At 30.2% G+C, this 26,694-nt stretch overlaps 1 protein-coding gene across 1 annotated transcript in view; it reads right to left on the bottom strand.

The window, feature by feature from the left end:
* The window catches only part of Dhc98D (Dynein heavy chain at 89D), a 165,170-nt gene that overhangs the window by 115,151 nt on the left and 23,325 nt on the right, over positions 1-26,694 (bottom strand). The window contains exons 13-24 of the mRNA XM_065498228.1: positions 25,871-26,465; positions 25,454-25,567; positions 23,647-23,839; positions 23,299-23,586; positions 15,926-16,033; positions 15,627-15,799; positions 14,971-15,560; positions 14,750-14,911; positions 14,563-14,671; positions 14,400-14,482; positions 10,217-10,508; positions 7,033-7,191 (exon numbers count right to left, since the gene is read on the bottom strand). Coding sequence (XP_065354300.1) covers positions 7,033-7,191; positions 10,217-10,508; positions 14,400-14,482; positions 14,563-14,671; positions 14,750-14,911; positions 14,971-15,560; positions 15,627-15,799; positions 15,926-16,033; positions 23,299-23,586; positions 23,647-23,839; positions 25,454-25,567; positions 25,871-26,465 — 2,866 coding nt within the window. The remainder of the gene's footprint in view (positions 1-7,032; positions 7,192-10,216; positions 10,509-14,399; positions 14,483-14,562; positions 14,672-14,749; positions 14,912-14,970; positions 15,561-15,626; positions 15,800-15,925; positions 16,034-23,298; positions 23,587-23,646; positions 23,840-25,453; positions 25,568-25,870; positions 26,466-26,694) is intronic.

The raw sequence follows: 26,694 nt of genomic DNA, 5'->3' as shown, positions 1-26,694 counted from the left end.
TACAGATTTGCTTCAATTAATGAATGATTATAAATTTATACATACATACGCATGTGTACTAGAGTGGCCCTCATTTTGCAGTTTTTGGATTTTCGATGCTTCCAAAATCTAAAATTGTTCTCCGTCATATAAAAAAACGCTGTAAATTTAAATAAAATTTAATAACTTTTTTTAAACAAAAAATTAAAATTAAACTTCTTGAATAGTGTTTAGGGATTGATTTTAAACGAAACCTTCGTTTCGTGAAGCTAATGAACTGGATGTTGGGAATGGATTTCTATAATGAATGGCCGGCATTTTTTCATTCACTAAAATCTTAATTGGAAACTAAAAAATGTCAGCCATTCATTCAACAATTCCATTCCCAACATCTAATTCTTTAGCTTCATTGAAAGGTTTTTATTTAATTAATTCATAATGGATTTAATTCATAACAGAATTCATTCAATCTTTCAATCATTTACAAAATCAATTGCAAAAAAAATGTCTTAAGTCTTTTTGCAATAGATTTGAATTTAAGAAAAATTAAATAATTCTATATATTGTTACGTTTTAACCTTTTCAAAACGTTAGTTTATTTCCTTTAAATAAACCGGATACTTTTGATTGCAAATAAAAGCCGTTTAGTAGTTTAAAAATTGTAACAACTCTTTATTTATTCAAAATGTACAACAACCACAGAATTAAATAGTCACTCAGGCCCTAATTTTGTAAATCACGTCACCAAAGTGATATTTATATTGAAAGCAAAAACAATATTTCAAAAATTTTAAAAATTTGTTTTGCTTTATATACAAAATTTTCAAATTATGATAGGCAAATCAACGCTTGAATTTTGGTGCGTTTGTTATGTTAAGAATTTGTATATAAAACAACAAAATTTTTGAAATTTTGTTTTTGCTTTCCATATAAATATCACTTTGTGACGTGATTTACAAAATTAGGGCCTCAATGTTTTTTATACACGTTTATAAATTCTCAGAAATACAGACACAATTTATAATGTACACGAATTTACTTAAAAAACACAACACACTTTAAGGCACTCAGTTGATGTTTATTCGAAAAGCGTCTCTGATAAACTGACTAACGACTGCAACTTCTGCCACTATTTATAACACTGCCATCTGCACTCTAGATTGCTCTTTAACTGTCAAAGTTCGAGTATTCTAGATCTTACTAATACATACGCCATCTGTGGTGTACTTTCTACAATGTTCCTTAACTGAAAATTCGAATATACAGCGTTGCCAACTTACGATCAATGGTCAACTGAAAGCTTTTATTTAATAATGCCCACAGATATGTTACAGTTTGCTATTACAGCACTGTTATTTGAAAGCATTATGCTACTTTCAAATCAGCCCTTAAAATCGTTATAATTGAATTCAAGTACAATTTCGTAACAATATTTTTAAGGCTTTAATACACTTGAAGTACATGAAAGTACAAAATTCACAATCAATTCTTTAACGTAATGGTTAAGGCATCAATTTGCAAAATAGGGGCCACCCTAATCTGTACCAATTGGTGTTTTAATTTTTACTAAAACAGACAACATTATTGTTGTCGCTATGATTGTTGTATAGTAAAATGATTATGTATGTGAATGAATGTGGCATATGTACATATTCTGGGATTCGAGAACATAGAGTCGATACTAATGTGTGAAGATATGCTAGTACGAATATAGTTAGTTTTGATCAATGAAACGATTTTTCAGTATATTGTACTTTTTTCTTTAGCCATTTGTCCACAAAAGGTGAGCCAAAAATGGACTTTAGACGGGATTTTTTATAAATCATTATTATGAATTATTAAAAAATAAACTTTCATACAAACAATTCTATGCAAGTAATATCAGATGATCAAATAGTTGATTAAGTGTGTCATAGTCTTCGCAATCGAGAGAAACTGGAAGAATGAAGAGTCATTTAAACAATTACCGAAACAGAAAAATGTCGAATGCAACTTAGCTAAACTTAAATAAAAATACATATTTACAAAACCAAACATTCACATGGATATACAAATAAACAAGTGTAACATGAACAACAGTAACAAAGACAAACTAACAGCAAACGCAACACAATCAAAAACTCTTTATCCTTTAAAACCGAGTGTGGACAGCTGTATAAGTTGTCGCTCTAAAGTTTGAAATGCAAACGTTTATGTGTTTGTTCATTAGGTTGGCTCCCAAAAAAGAAACCATGTTTTCAACAAAAATTAAAGGTTTCCTTTTCAATGTTGTTTTCCACATAAATAATACGCAATATTCATTTCATATGAATGGTTTTCAAAGGCTGTGTATAATTTAACACATGAAATTTCTAACCAAGCCTAATTTTACCTGAATTTTTAGAATACTTTTTACAGATTTAATTATATTTTTTGTGTATTTTTGTGCTAAATTTTTGTAGAAATTGTATTTTAAAATAATTTTTTACTTTAATTTGGAACTAGTGTTGTAGCCAGCTGAGGGGATTTTTCCCCAAGTTAGGGATTTCAAGTTTGATTTGTGAACACAATTTCATAAGGATAGATTACATGCATTTTATAAAATGTTTAGGGATTCAAAATTTTTTTTTTAGAACAATTTGTTTGCTATTTAACCTTTATGTGCTCTGTAGTCTACATTTGTAGCATTTTTGCAGAAAAAGTTGAATAAAAAAAAAATCCGCATGTCGCGGAAGAACTAGATTTACGCAGTACATCCCATCCAAGCCAGCAAAGTATGGCAAATGTCTGGTTCGCATGCGATGCAAAGTCATCCCCTCAACATAGAGATTTATACAAGAAAGAGCTCAAATGCAAGTCGTGCAACCAATGTAGGAGAGAGTGTCATGCAAAGACTGTTGTACCCTTGGGAAAACACCATAATCTGTGAAAATTTTTTCACATCATTGAATCTGGGTAGGCATTTGGTGTCCAAAACTCTCGCTCTTCTTGGTACATTTGTGCCAAATCTACAGTTTTTGGTTTTCTCGAATCAAAGTTTGCGTTGGAGTCCTACATGCAAAAAAGTGGAAAGCAGTTGTACTACTTTCCAGTACGTATTTGACAAATGCACCTGAGAAGAAAAATGTACCTGAGAAGAAAATCAAACTTGTAGTCAAGTTTGTTTTTCTTCTCAGGTACAAGGAGGCGTCTGTGCAATGGACAAAAAGCTTTCTGCAAAACTTTGCTCCGGCCTTTGGCAATGTTTTTTAACATGCTAGATATAAGCGCTCTAGCCTCATTCATTATATGTATATTCGGAAAACAACGACCATATTCCCCAAACAGACAAACGACGAAAGTTCGTGCGAAGCCTTGCAAAACTAGCTCTTCATGCAATCGGTAGTTCTCCTGTTTCGGGCGCGAGTTTGAACCACTTGCCTGATACTATTTCTAACGAAATACAGCCCATGCACTTTGTTCGTTGTCTGTATTGTAGTCTTTATAAACCGGTTAACCGAAAAACCGGGTTTTCTTCGAAATCTCGGTTTTTTGCGAACCGTTTAATTTAAAATGTTGATTTTCGGTAAACCGGTTTATCCGGTTTTTATCACTCGGTTAACCGGTTTTTAAAATTTAGGTTCAAAATTAAGAAATCTCATGGTTTTGTGCATTTTTTATATTCATTGTACACACATTATTGGTCTAATTTGTAACCTAAACTGCTGATTTACAATACAAACATATTTAGATTGATATTTTTATGAATTACAATGATTCTAAATAGTAAAGGATGATGATAAGAAACTTTTTCAGAATAAATTGCACATAATGAAACTATTAAAAATTAAATTCTGCATAATTCTAGAAGTTAAGCTAAATCTTAATAATGATTCATTATAAACTTAGTGATGATTTTACCAAACGTTAAGTTGAATTTGATGTACATAACTTCTTTCAATCAATTTGACTTCATTAGTGTGTTTTGTTCTTAAAATTTTATTTTATTAATCATTTCGTTAGCTTAGTGTATAAACGTACTAAGTTCCTTTTCAGAAATATTACAGGAGAGACAAAAAACGTTATAAAATCCATGATTCGAAATATTTTTGAAATCTGATAATGAATTATTTCCCAGTAAGCACCAAAGCCCTAAAAATTCAAGCACTTGAACATTTTGTTGGAATTTGACTTGAATGCAAATGTAATTATACTTTAGACATGAAAAATATTTGAAAATTTATTTATTTTTCAAACAAAAAACATATGGCTTGAATTTATGTTTCCTTTTTACTGGAGAATGCTATTGAAATAAAGTGTAATACAACTGTAAATCAATTGCTTGACTATAACTCAAGGCTTGAATTACACTTGCTTTCAACTTGAATTCCAGTAAAAATGCTTATTGGGTTGGAATGATTTATAATGACAAATAAATACAGCTAAGAAGAAGTGCGTTTGCATCTTATAGATAATTTTTGGGACTTGTAACCTTTTCTGTTTCATATCAGAAAGTCGAGGTGATAATAAATTTCAAAATTATCAAATATTTAATTAAAAAATTGATTTGCATTTTTTGGTTGAAATTTAATGAATAAACCAATAATTAAAACAAGCCCAATAAGCATTTTTGCTGGAATTCAAGTTGAAAGCGAGTGTAATTCAAGCCTTGAATTATAGCCAAGCAATTGAGTTACGGTTGTATTACACTTTATTTCAATAGCATTCTCCAGTAAAAAGGAAACATAAATTCAAGCCATATGTTTTTTGCTTGAAAATATTTAATTTCTTCAAATATTTTTAAAGTTTAAAACATAATTACATTTGCATTCAAGTCAAATTCCAACAAAATCTACAAGCGCTTGAATTTTTGCGGCTTTGGTGCTTATTGGGAGTATTATATATTTAGTAACATGTTTATACTCTATTCCATTTGATAATACTTTTGAATTTTTTACAAAATAAAATGGACTTGGCACTTTTGTATATTTATAGTTATTTAATATTAACCATTCCTGACTACTAAAAACTACAAATTTGTTGTATATACTTTATTGGACATTTTATGTTTTCTACACATATATGACGGTTAATCGGTTTTTTTGACGTCGGTTAACCGAAAAATCGGTTTTCTAAAAAAAGGGCAATTTTCGGTTAACCAACAAACCGGTTTTTTAAAAAGTCGGTTTTTTATAAACACTACTGTATTGTGGAGTTGGAAAGCGTAATACTACACGAAAGACTTGCAGTTGATGTAAAAAACCTGTATGTGACACACATGCCACCACATACATATACTTTGGGTAAATACTGTACCATGAATGAAATTTAAACATTTTCACCTTAACTTTGTATCTAAAAATCATATATTTCTTAATAAATATGCATTCAAGTATAACACTCTGCGTACTAGTGTTTTTTTCATATATATTGCTACAAATGTAGACTTCCGACCGCCAACGTAAGTTTACAATCCCGAGCACATACATAAATGTTTAAAAAACATACTTTGAACAAAGACTTTCATCAAAAGTTCACAGATATTAAATTAATATCTAAGGAGAAATTACGACCAAAGGTCGAATACAAATTGATTTGTTCGTTTAAAATGGTAATGATAATAATTTCATATGACATTCTGATATCTTAAAATTTTTTGTAAAATGCAATGACAACATACATACCCACAAACAATTCTTTTTATGAATTCGGTCAGTCTGCACAAGTTGCCGATTTCATATCTAATGTGGCATAATTCGTCCCGAGTTCTAAATTAAATTGCTAGGGAAATTCTAAATGTCTAATAGTTATCGAACAAAAGTCTGATATAACTACGATAATTTAATACAACTCGGTTAATTTTCTGATATTTTTAAAACACATAGATACGTCGGCAAATAATGTTTAATGGGTTAAATAACTATCATATTAAACAAATGTAAGAGTAAGACCCAAAACACTTAATGTTACCAAATCAAATTATGTGGTTTGTTCTGATTAGAAATACGATAAAATTTAATGGAATAAATTTTCTATATCCCTTATAGGAAGCCATCGAATTTACAAAAATTCGAGGTAGCTAACCGATAATCCAAAAACAAAAAAAACTCTTAAACATGTTGAATTAAGAAATTTGGAATCGCTTTTTTGTTAAACCTAACATATTAAAAGTTACAGTATAATTTCTTTAAAAAAATTGTGTTTAATTATAAAATTTTAGGGATTTTTGGAGGGCACTGATTTTAAGATTGTGGACATGATGCAAACATTTAATTGGGAACATCTATTAAGTTTTTCGGCTCCAAACAAACGGTGGCAATCTAATGTAGGTACATATGTACGTGTGCGTGAGGGCGTCCTTTGGATATTGTGCCGGTGTGTGAGAGTCTACTCTGGGAAATGGGGAGTCGCAAGTATGTGTGTGTGTGTGAGTATTTTAATATATTTTTTCTAGTTTAGTTCTTTTTTCCACCCGTTGTCCATGTAGTTTTTTGAATCTCTGGCTTCAAATACCTACTATGTATGCATTTTTATGTTGAACTCTGCTTCCGACGAATCGTTTGAATAAAATAATTTATATGTATGAATGTTGTATGCTGTATGTATGTATATCATCACATTTCAGCTTTAAACTCACTAAGAACTTTGGTAAAGAGTTTACACAGCTCAAAATTATAAGTAGAATGGGACATTCAAAGCCAATGTTTTCAAAATGGCTTTATATGACAACAATACGAAAAAAAGAAAAAATAATATATATAAAATGAGGATTTAGCATGACATCAAAATTAAAAGTTAAATATGAAAAAAGGAATAAAAATTTGTGTGTTTTTCTTTGAAGTCTGCACTTTTTCAAATGAACATTTGTGAACTTTTGAGATACTTGGGGGATAGTGGGAATTCTTGATCCCAGTATAGTTTATTTTAGCAATTGCTTTGAAAGTACATTCTTATAAAGAGCCAGCAAAACTAAATATATGTCTGTGTTAACATGACCTTCGTTTACATACAAATGCTTAACTTATAACGTAATAAATTGAAGTATTCATATAATATTCTTACTAGTATTCCTTAATTTACTATAGTCATACTTACATTGATATTATGCTCACTTAGCACTGTGTAGGTCTCCTGTATTTCGCGTATTGCAATTTCACGAGTGAGTGTTGTGGATTGAATTGTTGCAATAGTTTGCATAACCAATTTGAAATCACTGAGTTCTTTTGTTGCTTTATTTAGATTTTCACCAAGGACCTGTTAATAGAATACATTTTAAATTATTTGATAATGATTTTTCTTCATAGTATTAATATCTTAAGTCATGTGTCCACCAGCAAGTCACTTGCAGAAGAATTTCTTTAAATATTTGCTGAAGTGTTTCCACTAAAACCAAAACTTGGGGAAGTCTGCTTCCAGAAGTAGTTTGTAGAAGTTATTACGACGAACTTGGTGCAAGGAATTGCAGACGTGTTTCCACACAATGTGAGTACAGCATGCAGTATAGTTTGCCTTTTTCACGAATGACAGTATAAAAATGTCTTGTAACAAAATAAGATTGGCAGCTGCTATCGCTGCATATTTAATTAAAAAGAAACAACAAATTAAAAAAAAGAAACCAAAATAAGGGTTTGGGTGAGAAAATGAAGAATTGCGGACCGAAGATTACATACAGCTGAAACATTTCCTGATAATGTCTAATGATGATTTTGAATACATTTTATATTTAATTCAAACAAGTATTCAAAACCAGCGTACTAAAAAGAGATTGACTCCAACAGACCGGCTCTTAGTTACTCTTCCAAAAAAAAACACAAAACAAAACTGAAAACAGAAGAGAATACCACGATCCGTTTAACCGACTTCTTCTGCAAGTCTTCAAAACACTTGCAGTTCACAGCAAGTTGTCCAGCAAGCAAAAAAAAACACGTGTTTCCACATAATTGCTGCAAGCAACTTCGGCAAGCCGTGACTTCTGGAAGTCGACTTCTAATACGTGTTTACATGACAAAAACTTCTGAAAGTCAGCAACTTCCGCAAAAAAACTTGGTAGTGGACACACGGCTTTACATTGAACATACTAACATATCGTTACGTTAATATATACTACGTTTATTCGCAAATAAAAATATTGCAATTAGAAAAATTTGCCGCATAAACAGTGAATTATTTTTTTTATTTGTGAATAGCTAACTCACGAAAACAATTCCTGATTAACGACACTATTTGGAAATAAAATTTTATACATTGCCATATGATTTAACGTTTTTGATTTATTAAGACGTTGTTTAAATATTTCATTAATATTATTGCAAGACAAACAAGAAATTTAGATTCTTTCATTCTTGCATTTAAAAAAATAAAAAAATTTATCATATTTTTACCAATAACATTGCTACAAAATTATTAAAATTTACCATCCGGCATCTCATAAAAACAGGAATTTTCCGTTACTAAAGTGACTTATAAACAGTGAGTTAGTTAATGGCAAATAATTTTTATTTGCGAATAGGCTACGTATTAACGTAGTAATAGAGAGGCCCTAACTCGTTTTGTTTTAAGTCGAAATGTTTTGGCAAAATATGATATATGATCCAGGCATTTAACGAAATAAACGAAAATCTGTGATTACAAAAAAACACGATTAGGGCCTTTCTCTATTAGGGCAACGGTATATCGTACTTGATCAACAAGAGGATATTAACTCAAAATTTTCAGTTGCAATTATTGCAACAAAAAAATTTATTTTTTGAGTTAATATAATTTTTCTGAAACTTTTCGATATTTTTTTGTATTATTTTATCAACAAAACAGTATCAACTCAAAATATTACCAAATTCAAATAAAACAATTTGATTATTTTTAACATGAATTTTTTATGAAAATATACGATGCATTTATATTTCAACTTTTCTAAAAGGTATTAACCAAGGTGTATTAAATAGGTGAAGTTACGAGCCCAGCTGATTATTGTTTATTTATTTATGATGTGTTTGAAAGTGTCAAAAAGTTGTTTACTGTTTGTTGTTGACATTCACAATATTTGAATTGAAAATAATAAAAAAACTGAAAATTGTTTTAAAAATTTTTTTCAAAGCTTTGCAGTAAACAAAATAAGCAATATTGGAAATTTTTTGGTGAAAATGCATAAAATTTTTTAGAAATTGACTCCCATTTTAGTCCATGAGATTTGTTTTCCTGCTGATTTTCAATACCAAATTCCTTGAAAGAATTTGGTTGTGTATTTTGGACGTGCGAGGGTTTTACACAGACAGACGGACATAGCTAAATGGATAGCTGGATAGTTCCACTGGAATCACCAAACTTTTTATTCGTTTCGACGTTTTTAATATTGAATCTTCCAAAAAATACCGTGTTAGAGCTAACTACCAATAAATGATACTTTATTTGTTTGTTTTTTATATGTTTCATATAAAAAACTACCAGTAATTCCTTTATTTGTTTATTTGTTTGTTTTTTATATTTTTCATATGCCATATTACTTTTGACATTCTCAGTCTCTTGACAACTAAGAAATATTGTCTTTGTTGTATTTGTTGTCGAGACGCTCTCAACTGATTAATACGCCTTGGTATTAACCTTTTTGTTGATATGATTTTCGAGATGAAAGAGTAATCAGAATACGTTGAAATTTTCACAGTAGATATTGATGTCGTTAGTTGATTTGTTGCAAAAAGTGTAATTTTAAAAAAATCTTGTAGATCAAGTGCGATATGTATGTAAGAGTTAGGGTATCCAAATTATTTGATTTTTCTTTTGTTCGAATAAACCGAATAATTCGAATAAGAGTATTTAACTTGTTCGAATAATTCGAATTCGTTGTTATCATCCACTTCAAACATTTAAAATTTTTAGTTGTAACGATCTGTCGATTAATTAAAAATAGATCGACAGAAATGTCCGATGCATGTTATTAAATATATTTAATATTTTGACATTATACATAACTATTCGTAACATGTATTATGATACTCATGTATGATGTGACTCCTGCCACATACTTGTTCATTTTATCTCACATGTTTACACGTTTTTCTACGTATAAACATGCACATAATTTTTTGAATTTGCAACAACTCATTACGAAACCATATCATGTCATACTTACGAGTAGTTCTAACTATGTGGAAAATAAAACTTTTCTTAATATTTCATACTTGGTATTGGGATGGTATATTGCAACAGTTTTTCTGTTGAGTTTTGCTAGTTTTTGTATCGTTCGAGAGAACGACTCGTATGTGAGACGAGACCAGATACTTACTTTGATTTCAAATCGCATTTTATCCATATTGGCAATAGTTCGTTCTGCCAACTTTTCGCCCAACTTAGTACGCCATTGCTGAGCATGTTGGCAAATAGTGTCCAGTAATGGTTTTAAATTTATGCGTATACATTGGACATCGTAGTATATTGGCAACTGCTGCAGTTCGTCCATGATATTTGCATAAAATGTAAATTTCTCGTCAAGCTGTACAAGTGGCACACCACGATTCACATATTTTTCACAAATTGTTTCCTTATCGAATGCCCACAGATTGTAATATTTTCTAAATCTGTAAGTAGCAAGAAGAAAATGCAAATGTGACCATAAGAAAATGAAATTGAATAGAAATTACAATAGAAAAAACAACAAATTCTTTTTATTAAGTTGTAACAATTTTGTGCTCACTCTACACAGTTGATAAGGGAAAATATAAAGACTGATAGATCTCCAGAATTATTTATTTTGCTATTTATGTACCCATTTTTCCGATTTTCAATAGCAATCTAATCGGGACCTAACCCGATATATTGATGTCTCATACATGTTTCAAAGTTCATTTTAACCAAAGTCAGACTCGTAATAAGAATACAGAATTCAAGAAATTACAAATGAAATTACAAAATTACCACTCACCGTAAAGAATACAAATCGGGCAAGCAAATTTCAAAAATAATTTATTTTATAAAAATACGAATTGAAAAGGGATTTGTTTATTGTGATTACAAAAAATATGTTAAACTTAACATATCTTTAAATTTTAGTATTCTGGAATAGGAAAAAGCCATACAATATAGTTGTAGTGGTTGAGTAACCATTTGATTACATGCTTTCAAACTTACTTATGTATGAATGTATGTATGTTTCTGCATTGTTCACACAAGTAGAAATAAAAATTTTAAAATATTATCGAATATTTAAACGTTCTTCGAATTATGTCACATACGCATACAAAGTGTTTGCATAATGTACCGAATAGTTGGTCACCCAGTGTTTTTCAAACAGTTCTGGTCAGTCTTATAGTGCAATTGTACAACAAAAATTATACGCAAATGGAATTTTCGGCGTTTAACATTTCCTTTCCATTTTTTTTTTATAAATCCATATATATATGTAATTTTATTTTGTTGTTAAGAAATAACCTTGTTCTCTCGATTATTCTTAATCACTTATGTGCAATTAGCCATCACCCTACAGTTCATAGAACTAGCTGTGCTAATTAGACAAAGTATCTATTCTATTAGAGTGATGGGATTTTAGAATTTACATTTAGTGCCAAAGTGATGTATAAATTGTGCCAAAATTGGTCCAATAGTGCCAAAATTTCTTATTTGCAAATGGCATAATGTCAGTATGATGCCCTAATACTGGAGGGCTGATTCAAATTTGTTTTTCTACAATATCTCGCAAATTAAATTAAGTTTTATCAACGAATTTTGGTTTTGGGTTATCGATTATTTTCTTTAATTTGCTAGTTTAAGCGTCCAATATTGGCGGGCTAATCTTTGAAAAATTATTTGTGTAGGAAAACATAGAACAATCGTTACTATATTATTTTGTTGATTTATACAAATTTTCACTAAATTTCACTAAAATCTTCTTAAAATTTATTTATTTTGAAACCAAACTTCATTTTAAATTAGATTTGTATAGGAAAAAGTGCTAAATATATCATCCATGATAATTTCGTTATTTTTAAAATATTGCTCAACATATAGAATTTTATAATTCAAAACTATTTTTTTAGATTTATTTAGAAAAGTATAAAAAGTGCCAAAATAGTTTCGACTGTGCCATTGTGCAGCTCAAAACGTAATAGTGACAAAAATGGCAAAAATGGCACAAATCCCATAACTGTTCTAATATATTATAAATTCTGTAGATTTCAATAAACTTAATTATTAAAATTAGAAATTTGTATTTTTAGATATTTACTAATCGTAAATATTGATGAACGGTAATTGTTAAAAGTTATTTCGATAACGGTAGTTGAGCTGAAATGGAATTTTATGGGTAACGGTAGACAACCTGGAAAATTATAATATAAAAGACGAAATGCGCAAGATGGGATTTGATTTTAGATTTGGTTTCTTTGGGATAATTTCTTAGAATTTATTTTACATTTTGATCGTGCATACAAATCTACAAGGCCAAATATACATATATTCTCGATCGTTATAGATAGCGAAGTCTATATAGACATGTTGAAATTAACTTTTCGTAGCCCCCAAATAACTTACATACATGATTCATACATCAACACATCGGGAATTCTTTCTGCTCGGTTGCTATATAAAATCGGCCCACAAATGGCGGAAATATAAGGAAAAAACAGGGACAACCTCGAATTTTGCCCTATTTTTGATCTATATTTGGATTACAAAGTCATTAATATAGACAATATGGATATTTAATGATAGATATTTCAAAGTCCATTGCAACGCTGTATATAAGGCTATAGTAAGGTGGACCTACAATTGGTCAAAATCTGGAAAATATTTTTTAACTCGATTTTTTATTTTCATCAACAAATTTTTTTTTTGTCATAAATAATTATTTTTAAATAAAAAAACTTTTTTAAAAAAATTAAAAAACAATTTGAAAAAAAAAATTAAAAACCATTTAAAAAAAAATCTAAAACAATTAAAAAAAAATATTTTTGTTTAAATAAAAATACTTGTTTTGCTTCAATTTGTTATTATAACTCCGAAACTACTTAATTTTAATAATATCGGACTAATCGTTTTCGAGTTATATATTTCTAAAAATTAAAAATAAAAATTTGGGCCATTGGGTGATGTATCAAACCTATATAAGCCATTTACTGCTGTTGACCTGTGTTATGTAGCCTAATTTCGAGCACAACTGTATTAGGAGAAAAAGCATTACATGTGTAGTTTGTTGTTGGGCTTTCTTGTTCATTACATGAGTTTCTGTTTTTATTCCAATTTTATTTCAGTGCAATTTTTTTAAATTCATTATTTGTCAAGATGCTGTCATACATAAACATTTGTGTGAATGAGTCTGTGTGGGCGAATGGGTAGATAGATATGTTGGGTGTGTTGGCAATATAATGGAAAACTATCAATGTTGTACATTGGTTGGTATTTGGTTAGTTGGGTTGGTTTTATCATACTTGCCGCATGCATTACGTTTACAAATAAACCTTCATACAAAATCGTACATGGCATACATACATACAAATATGTACAGATATGTACATTAGACATGCCCTTAAAAAAGTAGTTTTGCTTTGGATGGGTATTATTTTGTTGATTATAATACTGTTTTTTAAACATTTGAAATAAACCTAAGCTTCTAGAGAAAATTATCTTTCTAATAGGATGGTCAGACGGCATGTATTGCTTGTGTATTGGGACATGTATTCGATACATATGGAATTCCATGTGTATGTCAAAATTCACTTTATACATACGATTCATAATTTCCACGTTCAAACGTACATATGTAATTGCATGTGACATAACCTCTATTAGATTATATGTTTGTTGTTTTTAACAATATATTTATTTAAAACATTTAATATATAATAAATATATTTAATGCAATGAAACTTATTTTGTTATGACTTTTCTTTACTCTTTTTTGTTTTGTTTTTTTTATTTTTCACTCACACAGTGTTGTAAAAAACAAGAATTTTCCGTAACTAATGTGACATATAAACAGAGAATTAGTTAATTGCAAATAATTTTTATTTGCGAATAGGCTACGTATAAACTTAGTTATACACACGAAAATAGAACATGCTCTAATTTCAAAAATGTCACGAGTAATACACATGTATTTTACATACACAAAGTTTCATATGGATCACACGGTATGTATATGTTTACATGTGGAAAAATGTCCCAATAAATGGCACAAAACACAAGCAATACATGCCGTCTGACCCCCCTTTAACTAGTTATCTATCCGATTGCACTTAAATTTCAACAAAATAAGACCCATCCAAAGCAAATCTACTGTTTTAAGGGCATGTCTAATGTACATATGTATGTATGTATGTATGTATGTATGTAAAAAATATTCAAAAGAATTTTGAATATAAATCACATTTTGTGTTTAGTTTTTGTTGGAAACATAGAATTCGAATACATTGCTATACATACACAGTTGTAGGTGTGTAGAGAACAGTTACTTATTTAACATAAATAAAACTTACTTTTTGACACATTTTTTTGCGTCTTCAACTACACGATTTGCCAGTTCTTGTACCTTGACTAGAAGACCGCCAATGTTTTTTATCTATTGAATTTTGAGAGTGTATTGAAAGAATGTCTTGTTGTAAGATTTGAGTTTGTTTTTATAAAATCACATTCTAATACCTTAATGACATCTTCGTAATATGTAAAAGTGTACTTTGTGCCTGCAAAATGTTCTGTAGGTGAACAAGGCAAGCAGGTGCCATCCATCCAGCGGGTAAACATTTTCAATCTATTGAATTTGAACGTTTAAGTCATTTAAATATTATTAAATATATGTATGTATATGTATCTGTATCTGTATAGTTACCGTTCTAGAAAATCTTTGGCTGCTTGTACAATCATGTTCTTAATTTCATTTGAAGTCGGTTCCAACATGATTTCCGACAAAACTAATACGGCATTGATTTCAAACATCGCTTCTTTACCAGTTAAACGATCCAAGAAACATTCCAGATTCTTGTATGTGAAACTTTGGAGTAAAAACGTAATTTCAGTTATAGTATTTGAAGGTCATAATATTTAGCTTACTCTAAAATGCACTTGTACGTCTCCTCTTCCCAGAAGACATAGTAATCTCTCATTTTTTCGGAACGGCCCGTGAACGTACCCAAAACTAAACTTTCTAGTTTAATTAGAACTGGGCCCAAGGAATCGTAGATTCTTTTCATATGAGAACATTTCTCAGTTCTAGCCTGTTCCAGGCGTTCCATATAACCCTGGCAGTGATAAATACCCGTGCCGCATTCCCTCTTATTGCTCAGTATAGATTCCGTAGATTCTTTTATGCGTATTATCTCCACCTTGGTCTCATTTTCTGCAGGCTCGGCCTTCTTGCCGTTCGTATCTGGTGATTCAGCTTCATCGAACGGAATGATGGATTCAGTTGCGCTGTCGCTGTCTTCGATGACAAATATATTGAAGGTTTTAATTTGGTCAATACGATTGCGTATATCATCGCGTATGTAGTTGATTTGCGAAACTATCGACTGAAGTTTACGCATCAGTGTGTTTACACCAGAACAGTATTTCTTAATGTTAAAAGACTGCCAGGTGTATCGACCGACGCCCACCTGTACAGCTACTTCGGTTTCATATAGATGATCCCTCAAAAAGTTCACCTGTAATTGAATTCAGAACATGAAAATTGGACATGACATCAAAAGAGCAACTGAAAAATGTCGTACCTCGGATAACGAGAGCTTATTGAGCAGAGCATTGTAGTTGTTAATGACCGTCGAAACGGCTTCAAAATCGTTAAATAGCATTTCTTTTTTCATGATTGCAGTTCGCAATACTGAGGGCAATTGAAAGCCAAAATGTTCGAATTGCTGTCCTTCAAACATGACCTCAAAAATATCTTGAAAATTTAAACAATGGAAAACAATTAAAATCCACTCAAACACTGTTTAGCATAAATACTGGCACTCGTGGTACCGTTGGATATACGGTGCTAGTGGGAGTATATCCATCTATCCATTCATACCTCTTGTTAAGTTGACAGTAAATTGCATTTCAAATTCAATTAATATACGTTCGCCCACTAGAGTTCGCCATGTCGGTAAACCTTCTTGGGTGGATGCCTTTACCAATACTGGAAGATTGTTTTAGAAAGGAGAAGATTTTGTTACTTCAATAATAATGATGATGATGATTGTTATTATGTTGATGTTGATGATGATTATTATTATTTTTGTTGTTGTTTTTGCTGTTGTTGTTATGATGATTAGATTGTTTTTGTACGTTAAATATTATTTGGTTTAAATAAAATCCTTATCATTAATTTTATTGCCCTTTTAAGGCTCTTTGCAATTTCAATGAAATTGTTTTCCTATTTAGCAGGAGTGAGGCTATTTTTGTATGTAAACTTGTACGTAAGTGAATGAGTCTAAACAACCACCCTCCACCCAAAAAAAAAAATCAAGGAAAATGAATGCGAAAGGAGACAGAAATAAAAACAAAAAATAAAAATGATTAAGCTTTAGGTCATAAACCTAAGTAAGTCCCCAAAAAATAAAAAGAGAAACATAAAAAGGAAGATCCCTTGTAAGCAATAGCACCTACTTGAAGAAGAACTCAATCATTTTATCTAGAGGGCTGAGTTGGCTGGGAGGTAATAATAAGCATTATTATATTATAATACATATACATATTTTAGGTTGGTTTATTTAACAAATTTCTATAGATTTCTTTTCTTTGTTTTCTATACCATGGAAAATTATTTACATTTGAGTCTTTCATCTTTGACTAGCCTTCCAATCTATTCGCTGGTTGGCCTGACCGTTGGTTCTATTAGTGGGTACGCTTCACTGAAACCAATAAATTCCATTAAATGTTTCCTCAATCACAGTACGAGTTTTTCTTCATTCTTCTTCGCAGTCATAAAAACAAAAAACGTTACTTAAATGAAAATCTTATAAAAAATAAAAATCATCATCATTTATGTATAAGTATTGAAAACCACTAAAAAGTGATACTTAAAATCAACTCGAGTTATTTTCATCATAGAAAAAATTGGATTCTTAAGAACATAAGTAAAATAATGGAATGAAAAACTCAATCACTAATAGGATGAATATTTTGTGAGCGCACACAAAGAAAACATAAACATAAAAATTATAACTTTTTAAATTTATTTAAAACTAGCTGACCCGACAGACGTTGTCCTGTATCATAGAATAAATTATACATAGAAGCGTTACTGAGAGACAAAGAACATAAGTCTATTGTCAAAAACCGAAACCTTGCAACAACAGATTACATGTAAATCAATGTACATATTTTGAGTTTTTATATAAAAAATCGGTTTTTGGTCAGAAATATGAGTGATCACAGATCGAGTTCCTTTTCTTGATTAAACGCTTATTGACCAAGTTATTATCGAATTTAGATATTTTGAGTTTTTGATATAAAAAATCGGTTTTTGGTGAGAAATATAAGTAATCACAGATCGAGCTCCTTTTTTTGTTTAAACGCTTATTGACCAAGTTATTAGCGAAATTAAATATTTTGAGTTTTTATATAAAAAATCGGTTTTTGGTCAGAAATATGAGTGATCACAGATCGAGCTCCTTTTCTTGTTTAAACGCTTATTGACCAAGTTATTAGCGAATTTAGATATTTAGAGTTTTTTTATAAAAAATCGATTTTTGGTCAGAAATATGAGTGATCACAGATCGAGCTCCTTTTCTTGATTAAACGCTTATTGGCGAATTTAGATATTTTGAGTTTTTATATAAAAAATCGATTTTTGACTAGGAATATTCGTGAGCACAGATCGAGCTTGTTTTCTTGATTAAACGCTTATTGGCCAAGTTATTAGCGAATTTAGATATTTTGAGTTTTTATATAAAAAATCGGTTTTTGGTCAGAAATATGAGTGATCACAGATCGAGCTCCTTTTCTTGATTAAACGCTTATTGGCGAATTTAGATATTTTGAGTTTTTATATAAAAAATCGATTTTTGACTAGGAATATTCGTGATCACAGATCGAGCTTGTTTTCTTGATTAAACGCTTATTGGCCAAGTTATTAGCGAATTTAGATATTTTGAGTTTTTATATAAAAAATCGATTTTTGGTCAGAAATATGAGTGATCACAGATCGAGCTTGTTTCCTTGAGTAAACGCTTATTGACCAAGTTATTAGCGAATTTAGATATTTTGAGTTTTTATATAAAAAATCGATTTTTGGTCAGAAATATGAGTGATCACATATCGAGCTCCTTTTCTTGATTAAACGCTTATTGGCCAAGTTATTAGCGAATTTAGATATTTTGAGTTTTTATATAAAAAATCGATTTTTGGCCAGAAATATGAGTGATCACAGATCGAGCTTGTTTCCTTGAGTAAACGCTTATTGAACAAGTTATTAGCGAATTTAGATATTTTGAGTTTTTATATATAATATCGATTTTTGGTCAGAAATATGAGTGATCACAGATCGAGCTCCTTATCTTGTTTAAATGATTATTGACCACGTTATTAACGAATTTAGATATTTTGAGTTTTTATATAAAAAATAGATTTTTGTTCAAAAATATGAGTGATAACAGATCGAGCTCGTTTTCTCGATTAAACGCTTATTGACCAAGTTATTAGCGAATTTAGATATTTTGAGTTTTTTATAAAAAATCGATTTTTGGTCAGAAATATGAGTGATAACAGATCGAGCTCGTTTTCTCGATTAAACGCTTATTGACCAAGTTATTAGCGAATTTAGATATTTTGAGTTTTTATATAAAAAATCGATTTTTGGTCAGAAATATGAGTGATCACAGATCGAGCTTGTTTTCATGATTAAACGCTTATTGGGCAAGTTATTAGCGGTTTTTGGTCAGAAATATGAGTGATCACAGATCGAGCTCGTTTTCTCGATTAAACGCTTATTGACCAAGTTATTAGCGAATTTAGATATTTTGAGTTTTTATATAAAAAATCGATATTTGGTCAGAAATATGGGTGATCACAGATCGAGCTTGTTTTCTTGATTAAACGCTTATTTACCAAGTTATTAGCGAATTTAGATATTTTGAGTTTTTTTTATAAAAAATCGATTTTTGGTCAGAAATATGAGTGATCACAGATCGAGCTCGTTTTCTCGATTAAACGCTTATTGACCAAGTTATTAGCGAATTTAGATATTTTGAGTTTTTTTTATAAAAAATCGATTTTTGGTCAGAAATATGAGTGATGACAGATCGAGCTCGTTTTCTCGATTAAACGCTTATTGGGCAAGTTATTAGCGAATTTAGATATTTTGAGTTTTTATATAAAAAATCGATTTTAGGCCAGAAATATTAGTGATCACAGATCGAGCTCGTTTTCTTGATTAAACGCTTATTGGGCAAGTTATTAGCGTTTTGAGTTTTTTTATATAAAATCGATTTTTGGTCAGAAATATGAGTGATAACAGATCGAGCTCCTTTTCTTGATTAAACGCTTATTGACCAAGTTATTAGCGAATTTAAATATTTTGAGTTTTTATATAAAAAATCGGTTTTTGGTCAGAATTATGAGTGATCACAGATCGAGCTCCTTTTTTTGTTTAAACGTTTATTGACCAAGTTATTAGCGAATTTAAATATTTTGAGTTCTTATATAAAAAATCGGTTTTTGGTCAGAAATATGAGTGATCACAGATCGAGCTCCTTTTCTGGATTAAACGCTTATTGGCCAAGTTATTAGCGAATTTAAATATTTTGAGTTTTTATATAAAAAATAGGTTTTTGGTCAGAAATATGAGTGATCGCAGATCGAACTCCTTTTCTTGTTTAAACGCTTATTGACCAAGTTATTAGCGAATTTAGATATTTTGAGTTTTTATATAAAAAATTGATTTTTGGTCAGAAATATGAGTGATCACAGATCGAGCTCCTTTTCTTGTTTAAACGCTTATTGACCAAGTTATTAGCGAATTTAGATATTTTGAGTTTTTATATAAAAAAAAAGGTTTTTGGTCAGAAATATGAGTGATCACAGATCGAGCTTGTTTTCTTGATTAAACGCTTATTGACCAAGTTATTAGCGAATTTAGATATTTTGAATTTTTATATAAAAAATAGGTTTTTGGTCAGAATTATGAGTGATCACAGATCGAGCTTGTTTTCTTGATTAAACGCTTATTGACCATGTTATTAGCGAATTTAGATATTTTGAGTTTTTATATAAAAAATCGGTTTTTGGTCAGAAATATGAGTGATCGTAGATCGAGCTTGTTTTCTTGATTAAACGCTTATTGGGCAAGTTATTAGCAAATTTAGATATTTTGAGTTTTTATATAAAAAATTGGTTTTTGGTCAGAAATATGAGTGATCACAGATCGAGCTCCTTTTCTGGATTAAACGCTTATTGGCCAAGTTATTAGCGAATTTAAATATTTTGAGTTTTTATATAAAAAATCGGTTTTTGGTCAGAAATATGAGTGATCGCAGATCGAACTCCTTTTCTTGTTTAAACGCTTATTGACCAAGTTATTAGCGAATTTAGATATTTTGAGTTTTTATATAAAAAATTGATTTTTGGTCAGAAATATGAGTGATCACAGATCGAGCTCCTTTTCTTGTTTAAACGCTTATTGACCAAGTTATTAGCGAATTTAGATATTTTGAGTTTTTATATAAAAAAATAGGTTTTTGGTCAGAAATATGAGTGATCACAGATCGAGCTTGTTTTCTTGATTAAACGCTTATTGACCAAGTTATTAGCGAATTTAGATATTTTGAGTTTTTATATAAAAAATAGGTTTTTGGTCAGAATTATGAGTGATCACAGATCGAGCTTGTTTTCTTGATTAAACGCTTATTGACCATGTTATTAGCGAATTTAGATATTTTGAGTTTTTATATAAAAAATCGGTTTTTGGTCAGAAATATGAGTGATCGCAGATCGAGCTTGTTTTCTTGATTAAACGCGTATTGGCCAAGTTATTAGCGAATTTAGATATTTTTACAGATCGTGCTCATCTGAACAAAAGAAATATGAGTGATCGTAGATCGAGCTTGTTTTCTTGATTAAACGCTTATTGGGCAAGTTATTAGCTAATTTAGATATTTTGAGTTTTTTTTATAAAAAATCTAAATATGAGTGATCGCATATCGAACTCCTTTTCTTGTTTATACGCTTCTTGACCAAGTTATTAGCAATTTTTGATATTTTGAGTTTTTATATAAAGAATCGGTTTTTGGTCAGAAATATGAGTGATCACAGATCGAGCTCCTTTTCTTGATTAAACGCTTATTGGCCAAGTTATTAGCGAATTTAGATATTTTGAGTTTTTATATAAAGAATCGGTTTTTGGTCAGAAATATGAGTGATCACAGATCGAGCTCCTTTTCTTGATTAAACGCGTATTGGCCAAGTTATTAGCGAATTTAGATATTTTTACAGATCGTGCTCATCTGAACAAAAAATCGATTTTTGTTCAGAAATATGAGTGATCACAGATCGTAAAATACTTTTGTGGACTATTAAGAACATTTAAAAACAAATTAGCCAAATAGGTGCAGCCGTTTTCCGATTTTAGATAAATCGAAAAAAGTGGGCGTGGTCAATTTTTCATTCCGTAAAAACCTAAGTTGGACTATGACCAATATGTAAAAAAAAAAATACCGGTTCGGCCGTTCTCAACTGATGCAATTACCAACGAACGATATTTGATTTTTATTTATAAAGATAGATAACTTATTGTGTGCTTTAGGAGAGTAATCTAAGCAAAACTCCGATCGAGAACTGGGTTTTATGTGACCTTTCTTGAATCAGTCAGTCATGCAAGTTTGTTTTTTTGCAAACTCTTTAAATTTAAAAAAAAATGCAAACAAAAGTATTTTCAGTAACTAAAGCGTATTAAGAATTAATAAAAATTTTCATTGAGGCTATTCCAGGCTCGGATTCAGCTCAATAATCAAGAAAATATAAAATTTATCTAAATTATTTTGTGTCCCTTTTTATACCCTAAACATCATAGTGGGGAGGGTATTATGCTTTTGTGCTGATGTTTGTAATGCCCAAAAATATTAATCTAACACCCACCTTAAAGTACTTAGAATCAAAAGAAAAATGGTTTTGCTCATTTACTTAGTGTAGGGTCAAGCCCGACCATACTTTCTTACTTGTTCCTATTATATTATAGCTTAGACGCGGAACAAGGGGATGAAAAAAGGAATTAAAAATGAAAAAAGTGGAAAAATATAATTTTTGTAATTTTTATAAAAATAACATGTTTATACGTGTGTGATGATTTTTGTAACGTCCAAAAATATTGGTCTTTAAAAAAATATCAATCCATAAATGATCCAAAAGTCCCATTTCGAAATTAACGATTATAAATCTAATACAAATCTTGCTATCCAAATTAAATGTTGATGTTGTCGGACAGATAAGAAACATTTGGTTATTATAAGATTATTTTAAGGTAAAAGTGACCGATAAGCTTCTTGCCATTAAATTTCATATTGAATAAATTTCTATTTTGTTTTGAAAATAGAAATCAGATCCTTTTCCGACAAATTTTATGATGTTTACGATTAGCTTGAATAAAAGTCATTTTGCTTTTTTTGCTGAAATTTTGGTATAGAAGAACAAAGAGACCAAAACGAAAAATTTGTCAATACTGGATATGAAAATTGGAAAAAGTTGAGTGAGTCTTTAAAGAAACTAATCAGTCTGCAAGATAAAGTTTTATAGCACCATTCTAACCAAATGGATTAAAATCCTGAATATCTGAAACAAATTATAGATATTGTGTATCTTGCTTTTTGTACGTCAAGGTCTCGCGCTATGAAATACGATTCCACTTTTAAACAAACCAACAAATTATTGTTGTCCCACTATTCAAAACGAAATAATCGAAATTTGTTCAAATATGGTAATAAATACTATAACAGTATACGTTAAAGAATTGCTTTAATAAAAAATATTTATTTTATAAAAAATGTGTTTATTTTTGCTTTTTGGGAAGGGGTGCACTTGCCCACCCCAGAATAATAGCCTAGCTACGCCTATGGTTTGATGTGACTAAAGAAATAAAAGTATATCGTTGGTATATCCAAAAGTAATCGTTTCTTTCGCGGGTATATCAATATTTTACAAGAAAGTTGTGATAACGAACAATTTTAAATTTCATTGCATTCTGCACTTTTATTAAAGTTTCCTTTTACTATTACGCACATTAAAGACAAGTTGTAATAACGGTTCTTATTGGTCAACCATGAAAAATAAGTTTCTTTTTAGAAAGGCTAGATTCAAAGGAAATTTGTAAAATTATATTAAATGAAGACATGCTTTTTTTGGCTTAATGCCTTGTAATTTTAGAAATGTTTATGCACGTACATATGTTTTGCATTTTTAGAGACAACTTACATTCACACTGCCTGATGCAAAATTTATCCTTTTCGTTGGGTTTCATCTTTCCTGATTTCATTAGTTTCAGAAATTGTATTGCCTTCTGAATGTGGGCATCAGCGGAGGTTTTGCGGCCAACAAACCACTGAATCATTGTTGCAATAACGGTAAACTTGGTTATCTTACGTATGAAACCGGTAGGAACCGCATGAGCAAATTGTTCATTTGCCGATGCGTCTGCGTTAACATCCACAGATTTTGCTTTTTTCAGTTTAATAGTTTCCAGAGCATCCGATATGTATGTCACTTAAAAGAAAAATAGCTGTAACGACGTTTATGCGGATGATAGAAATCGATGAAACTTACATGTATCCTTGTTGCAAATTTGTATAGTTAAGATGTTTTTTCTCATAACCACATTGACCATATAAGTTGCTTGGGAACAGTAGCTTTCGAATAAACTATTTTCATAAGTATACATTTTATTAACCAATTCAAAGTAGGATTTGAAAGCACTACGCTTGAGATAACTATTCTTTAGATTTGGTTCATTTTCCATCTACAATTGATGCACCATCATGACATACAAAAAAAAATATACGAAAAGAAGACAATAAATAAATTCATTACATCTAACAAAATAACAAAAAAAAAAACCAGGGAAAACATCCAATCCATGCTTTTTTGTTTCTTCTTTTTTGATTTTCTTATATTTGTTTTGAATTTTGCTCAACAAAGAATCAGAGTGCAAATATACAAATTGTTAAAACAAAAACAAACATAAAAAAACAATTTCAAATACACTGAAGTAATTCTTTAACAAAATTTGTTTAAAACGAAATTGTTATTACAATGTAGTAGTGACTTGTCGATCGAACAAGCGACTGACGAACCGTTGGTTCATCAGTCAGTCAGCCAGTCAGTCAGTCAAAATAACTGACAATAAGACCATCCGAATACTACATCCAGAGCATTTTCGTGTAACAGAAAAACAATTTTCGTTTATTTTGTTCTTGCATTCTGTTGAGAAAAAAACAAAAAAAAAAGAAATATAAAATAAACGAAAAAATAACAAAATTGCAATTTCAATTAAAAAGCGATTCCTGCGAAGCAATGTTTGTTGAAAGCACTAAATTGTGTGTTTGTAAGTTGTGTGTGCGTAAATGTAAGTTTTTTGTAAATTTGTTCATACATGACTTCAATGTGTAAAATGTAACAATAAGATACAAATCCAAAAAAAAAAGAACAACAACAACATAAAACAAAACAAAACAATACCATTACAATTACAACTGGCGAAGTAGCAACGTCAGCAATATTCGCAATGAATGAATACCAAACTCAATGTTTAAAAACAAATAACAAACAGCAACAATGCAGCAAATATCATCATCAAAAACCACCGCCACCAACACCAACTCCAACAGCATGGATGATGATAATACAATCAGGATAAAAAAAAAACTTATTTCTGTATTTGTGTGCATAAAAAACGCGTTTTTATTGTACTAAATAAATGCATCCATAAAATATAAAGAAAGGGTCAGTGTGGAACTGTAAAATTCGTATGTAAGTCTGTATATGCAGATGTACATTAGGGTGGCCAAAACAAAAGTGAACGAACAAATATGAAGGGAATCTCATGTATAAATTCTGTTTTCTTGGAGTTTTCCTCGTTCACTTTGTTTTAAAGGTATTCTTTGGAAAATATGAGTTTTACCTTTTTATTACCAGAAAATGATTTATAAAAATCAGTTGGAAATTGACCGAAAATTTTGAAAGATATATTTTTTTTAAATAAGCCATTTTTGATTTTTTGATATAACTTTCAGAATATTGTTATTTCACTACACGAAGTGATCGAGACAAAATATACTAAAGAACTAAATTATATCCAGCCCAAGTAAATGTAGTTTATAAGGTCGGGCCTAATGCACATACATATATATATGTATATGTATATACATACCTACAGTGCGAATATTGTTTATTGTTTATATTTTTATTTTGTCTGTCGCTTGCCTCTGGTTTGTGCCATTTATAATACTCGAAAAACAAAACAAAACTACATCAACAATAACAAATAATAGATACAATTCACTCAATTCGATTCAAATACCTACACATGTAAACACACATATGTATGTATTTCGATAAAATACAGATTACTTACACGTTTAAATGCCAGTACAGATATTTTTAATTTGGCGCTTAATAAACGCGTCCATTGTATGGCGCCAATTTTAGCAGGTTGATGTTTACCAATAGGTGGAGCTTTTTTATTGTTCTACGGAAGAAACCAAAAAAAAAAGAATTAACAAAAAATAACAAAAAGCTAAATCAAGGTTAAACATTTCTCAATTGATTACATTTGCTTTTATTAACTTTACGCTTCAAGGAAATACATGAAATACATATTCATATGTATAGTCATGTAGGTCTATACAAATTAATTTGAATGTTTTTGAATTCTCTTCCTTACGTAATAAATATTTTATTCATGATATTTTTTTCTCTTGTTTAATTACAGAAACTCATCGGTACAGAACGAGATAGAGGTAAGTTTATTCAAATATTTTATTCAATTTACCATGTATTCGTATTCCACCGCATTGATTTCCGTTACAAAGAAACGGAGTAAGTTTTCGTGTTTCGTTGAAATGAATTCGGCAAGTGCTTGACGAGTATCTAAATGTCTAACGTCTCGTATCAATGATAAACCCAAATCGGAAGATCGCAACATGGTTATGCTTTTTTCGATGACTAGTTTGGCCTCCGATTCAACGGCGTCTAGACGTTTGTTAAATGTACTCAGAGTGTGTTCCCAGTTTTCCCAATTGCCTGGCCGAAAAATATCATAATCAACACTATTCAACATATCGTCCAATAGACGATACACTTTACGCATGAGATCGTCGATCAATGCAGGTTGATTTATCAGACCTTTGAGACGTTTTCCAAATAGATTTTCATATTGTATAAATACACGTCCAATTGAAGCAATATCTCGACTAATGCGACATATATGATCCACTTCGTTGAAAAGGGCATTGCGATCAAACTCCCATCGTGAGCCAACTCCAGAATCCTCGATGTGTTTGCGACTTAATAAATAAGCAGTTTTCCAACATCTCAGTAGGTTAGCACAATTTGTCGCCGTTTCATATGTAAATTTTGAGGTATGTCTGTGAGGAAGATACAAACAAACTTAATAATATATTTGAAGATAAAAAATGTGTTTTTGTTACCCTCCTCAAAATTAACCTATGTTTATGGATCTAGTGATAACTGTTATTGAGCTAGACCATTTTCAGAAAAATTTGTCTTTTTAGTTTTTTTGAAAAAAAAAATTATTTTCTCCCAAACATACATACATACATACGTGACGGACAATACAATAGAATCACTACATAT

The sequence above is a fragment of the Calliphora vicina genome, chromosome 1, assembly GCF_958450345.1.
Source record: "Calliphora vicina chromosome 1, idCalVici1.1, whole genome shotgun sequence".
Taxonomy (NCBI): Eukaryota; Metazoa; Arthropoda; class Insecta; order Diptera; family Calliphoridae; genus Calliphora; species Calliphora vicina.
This window is presented reverse-complemented; position numbering and strand designations above follow the sequence as displayed.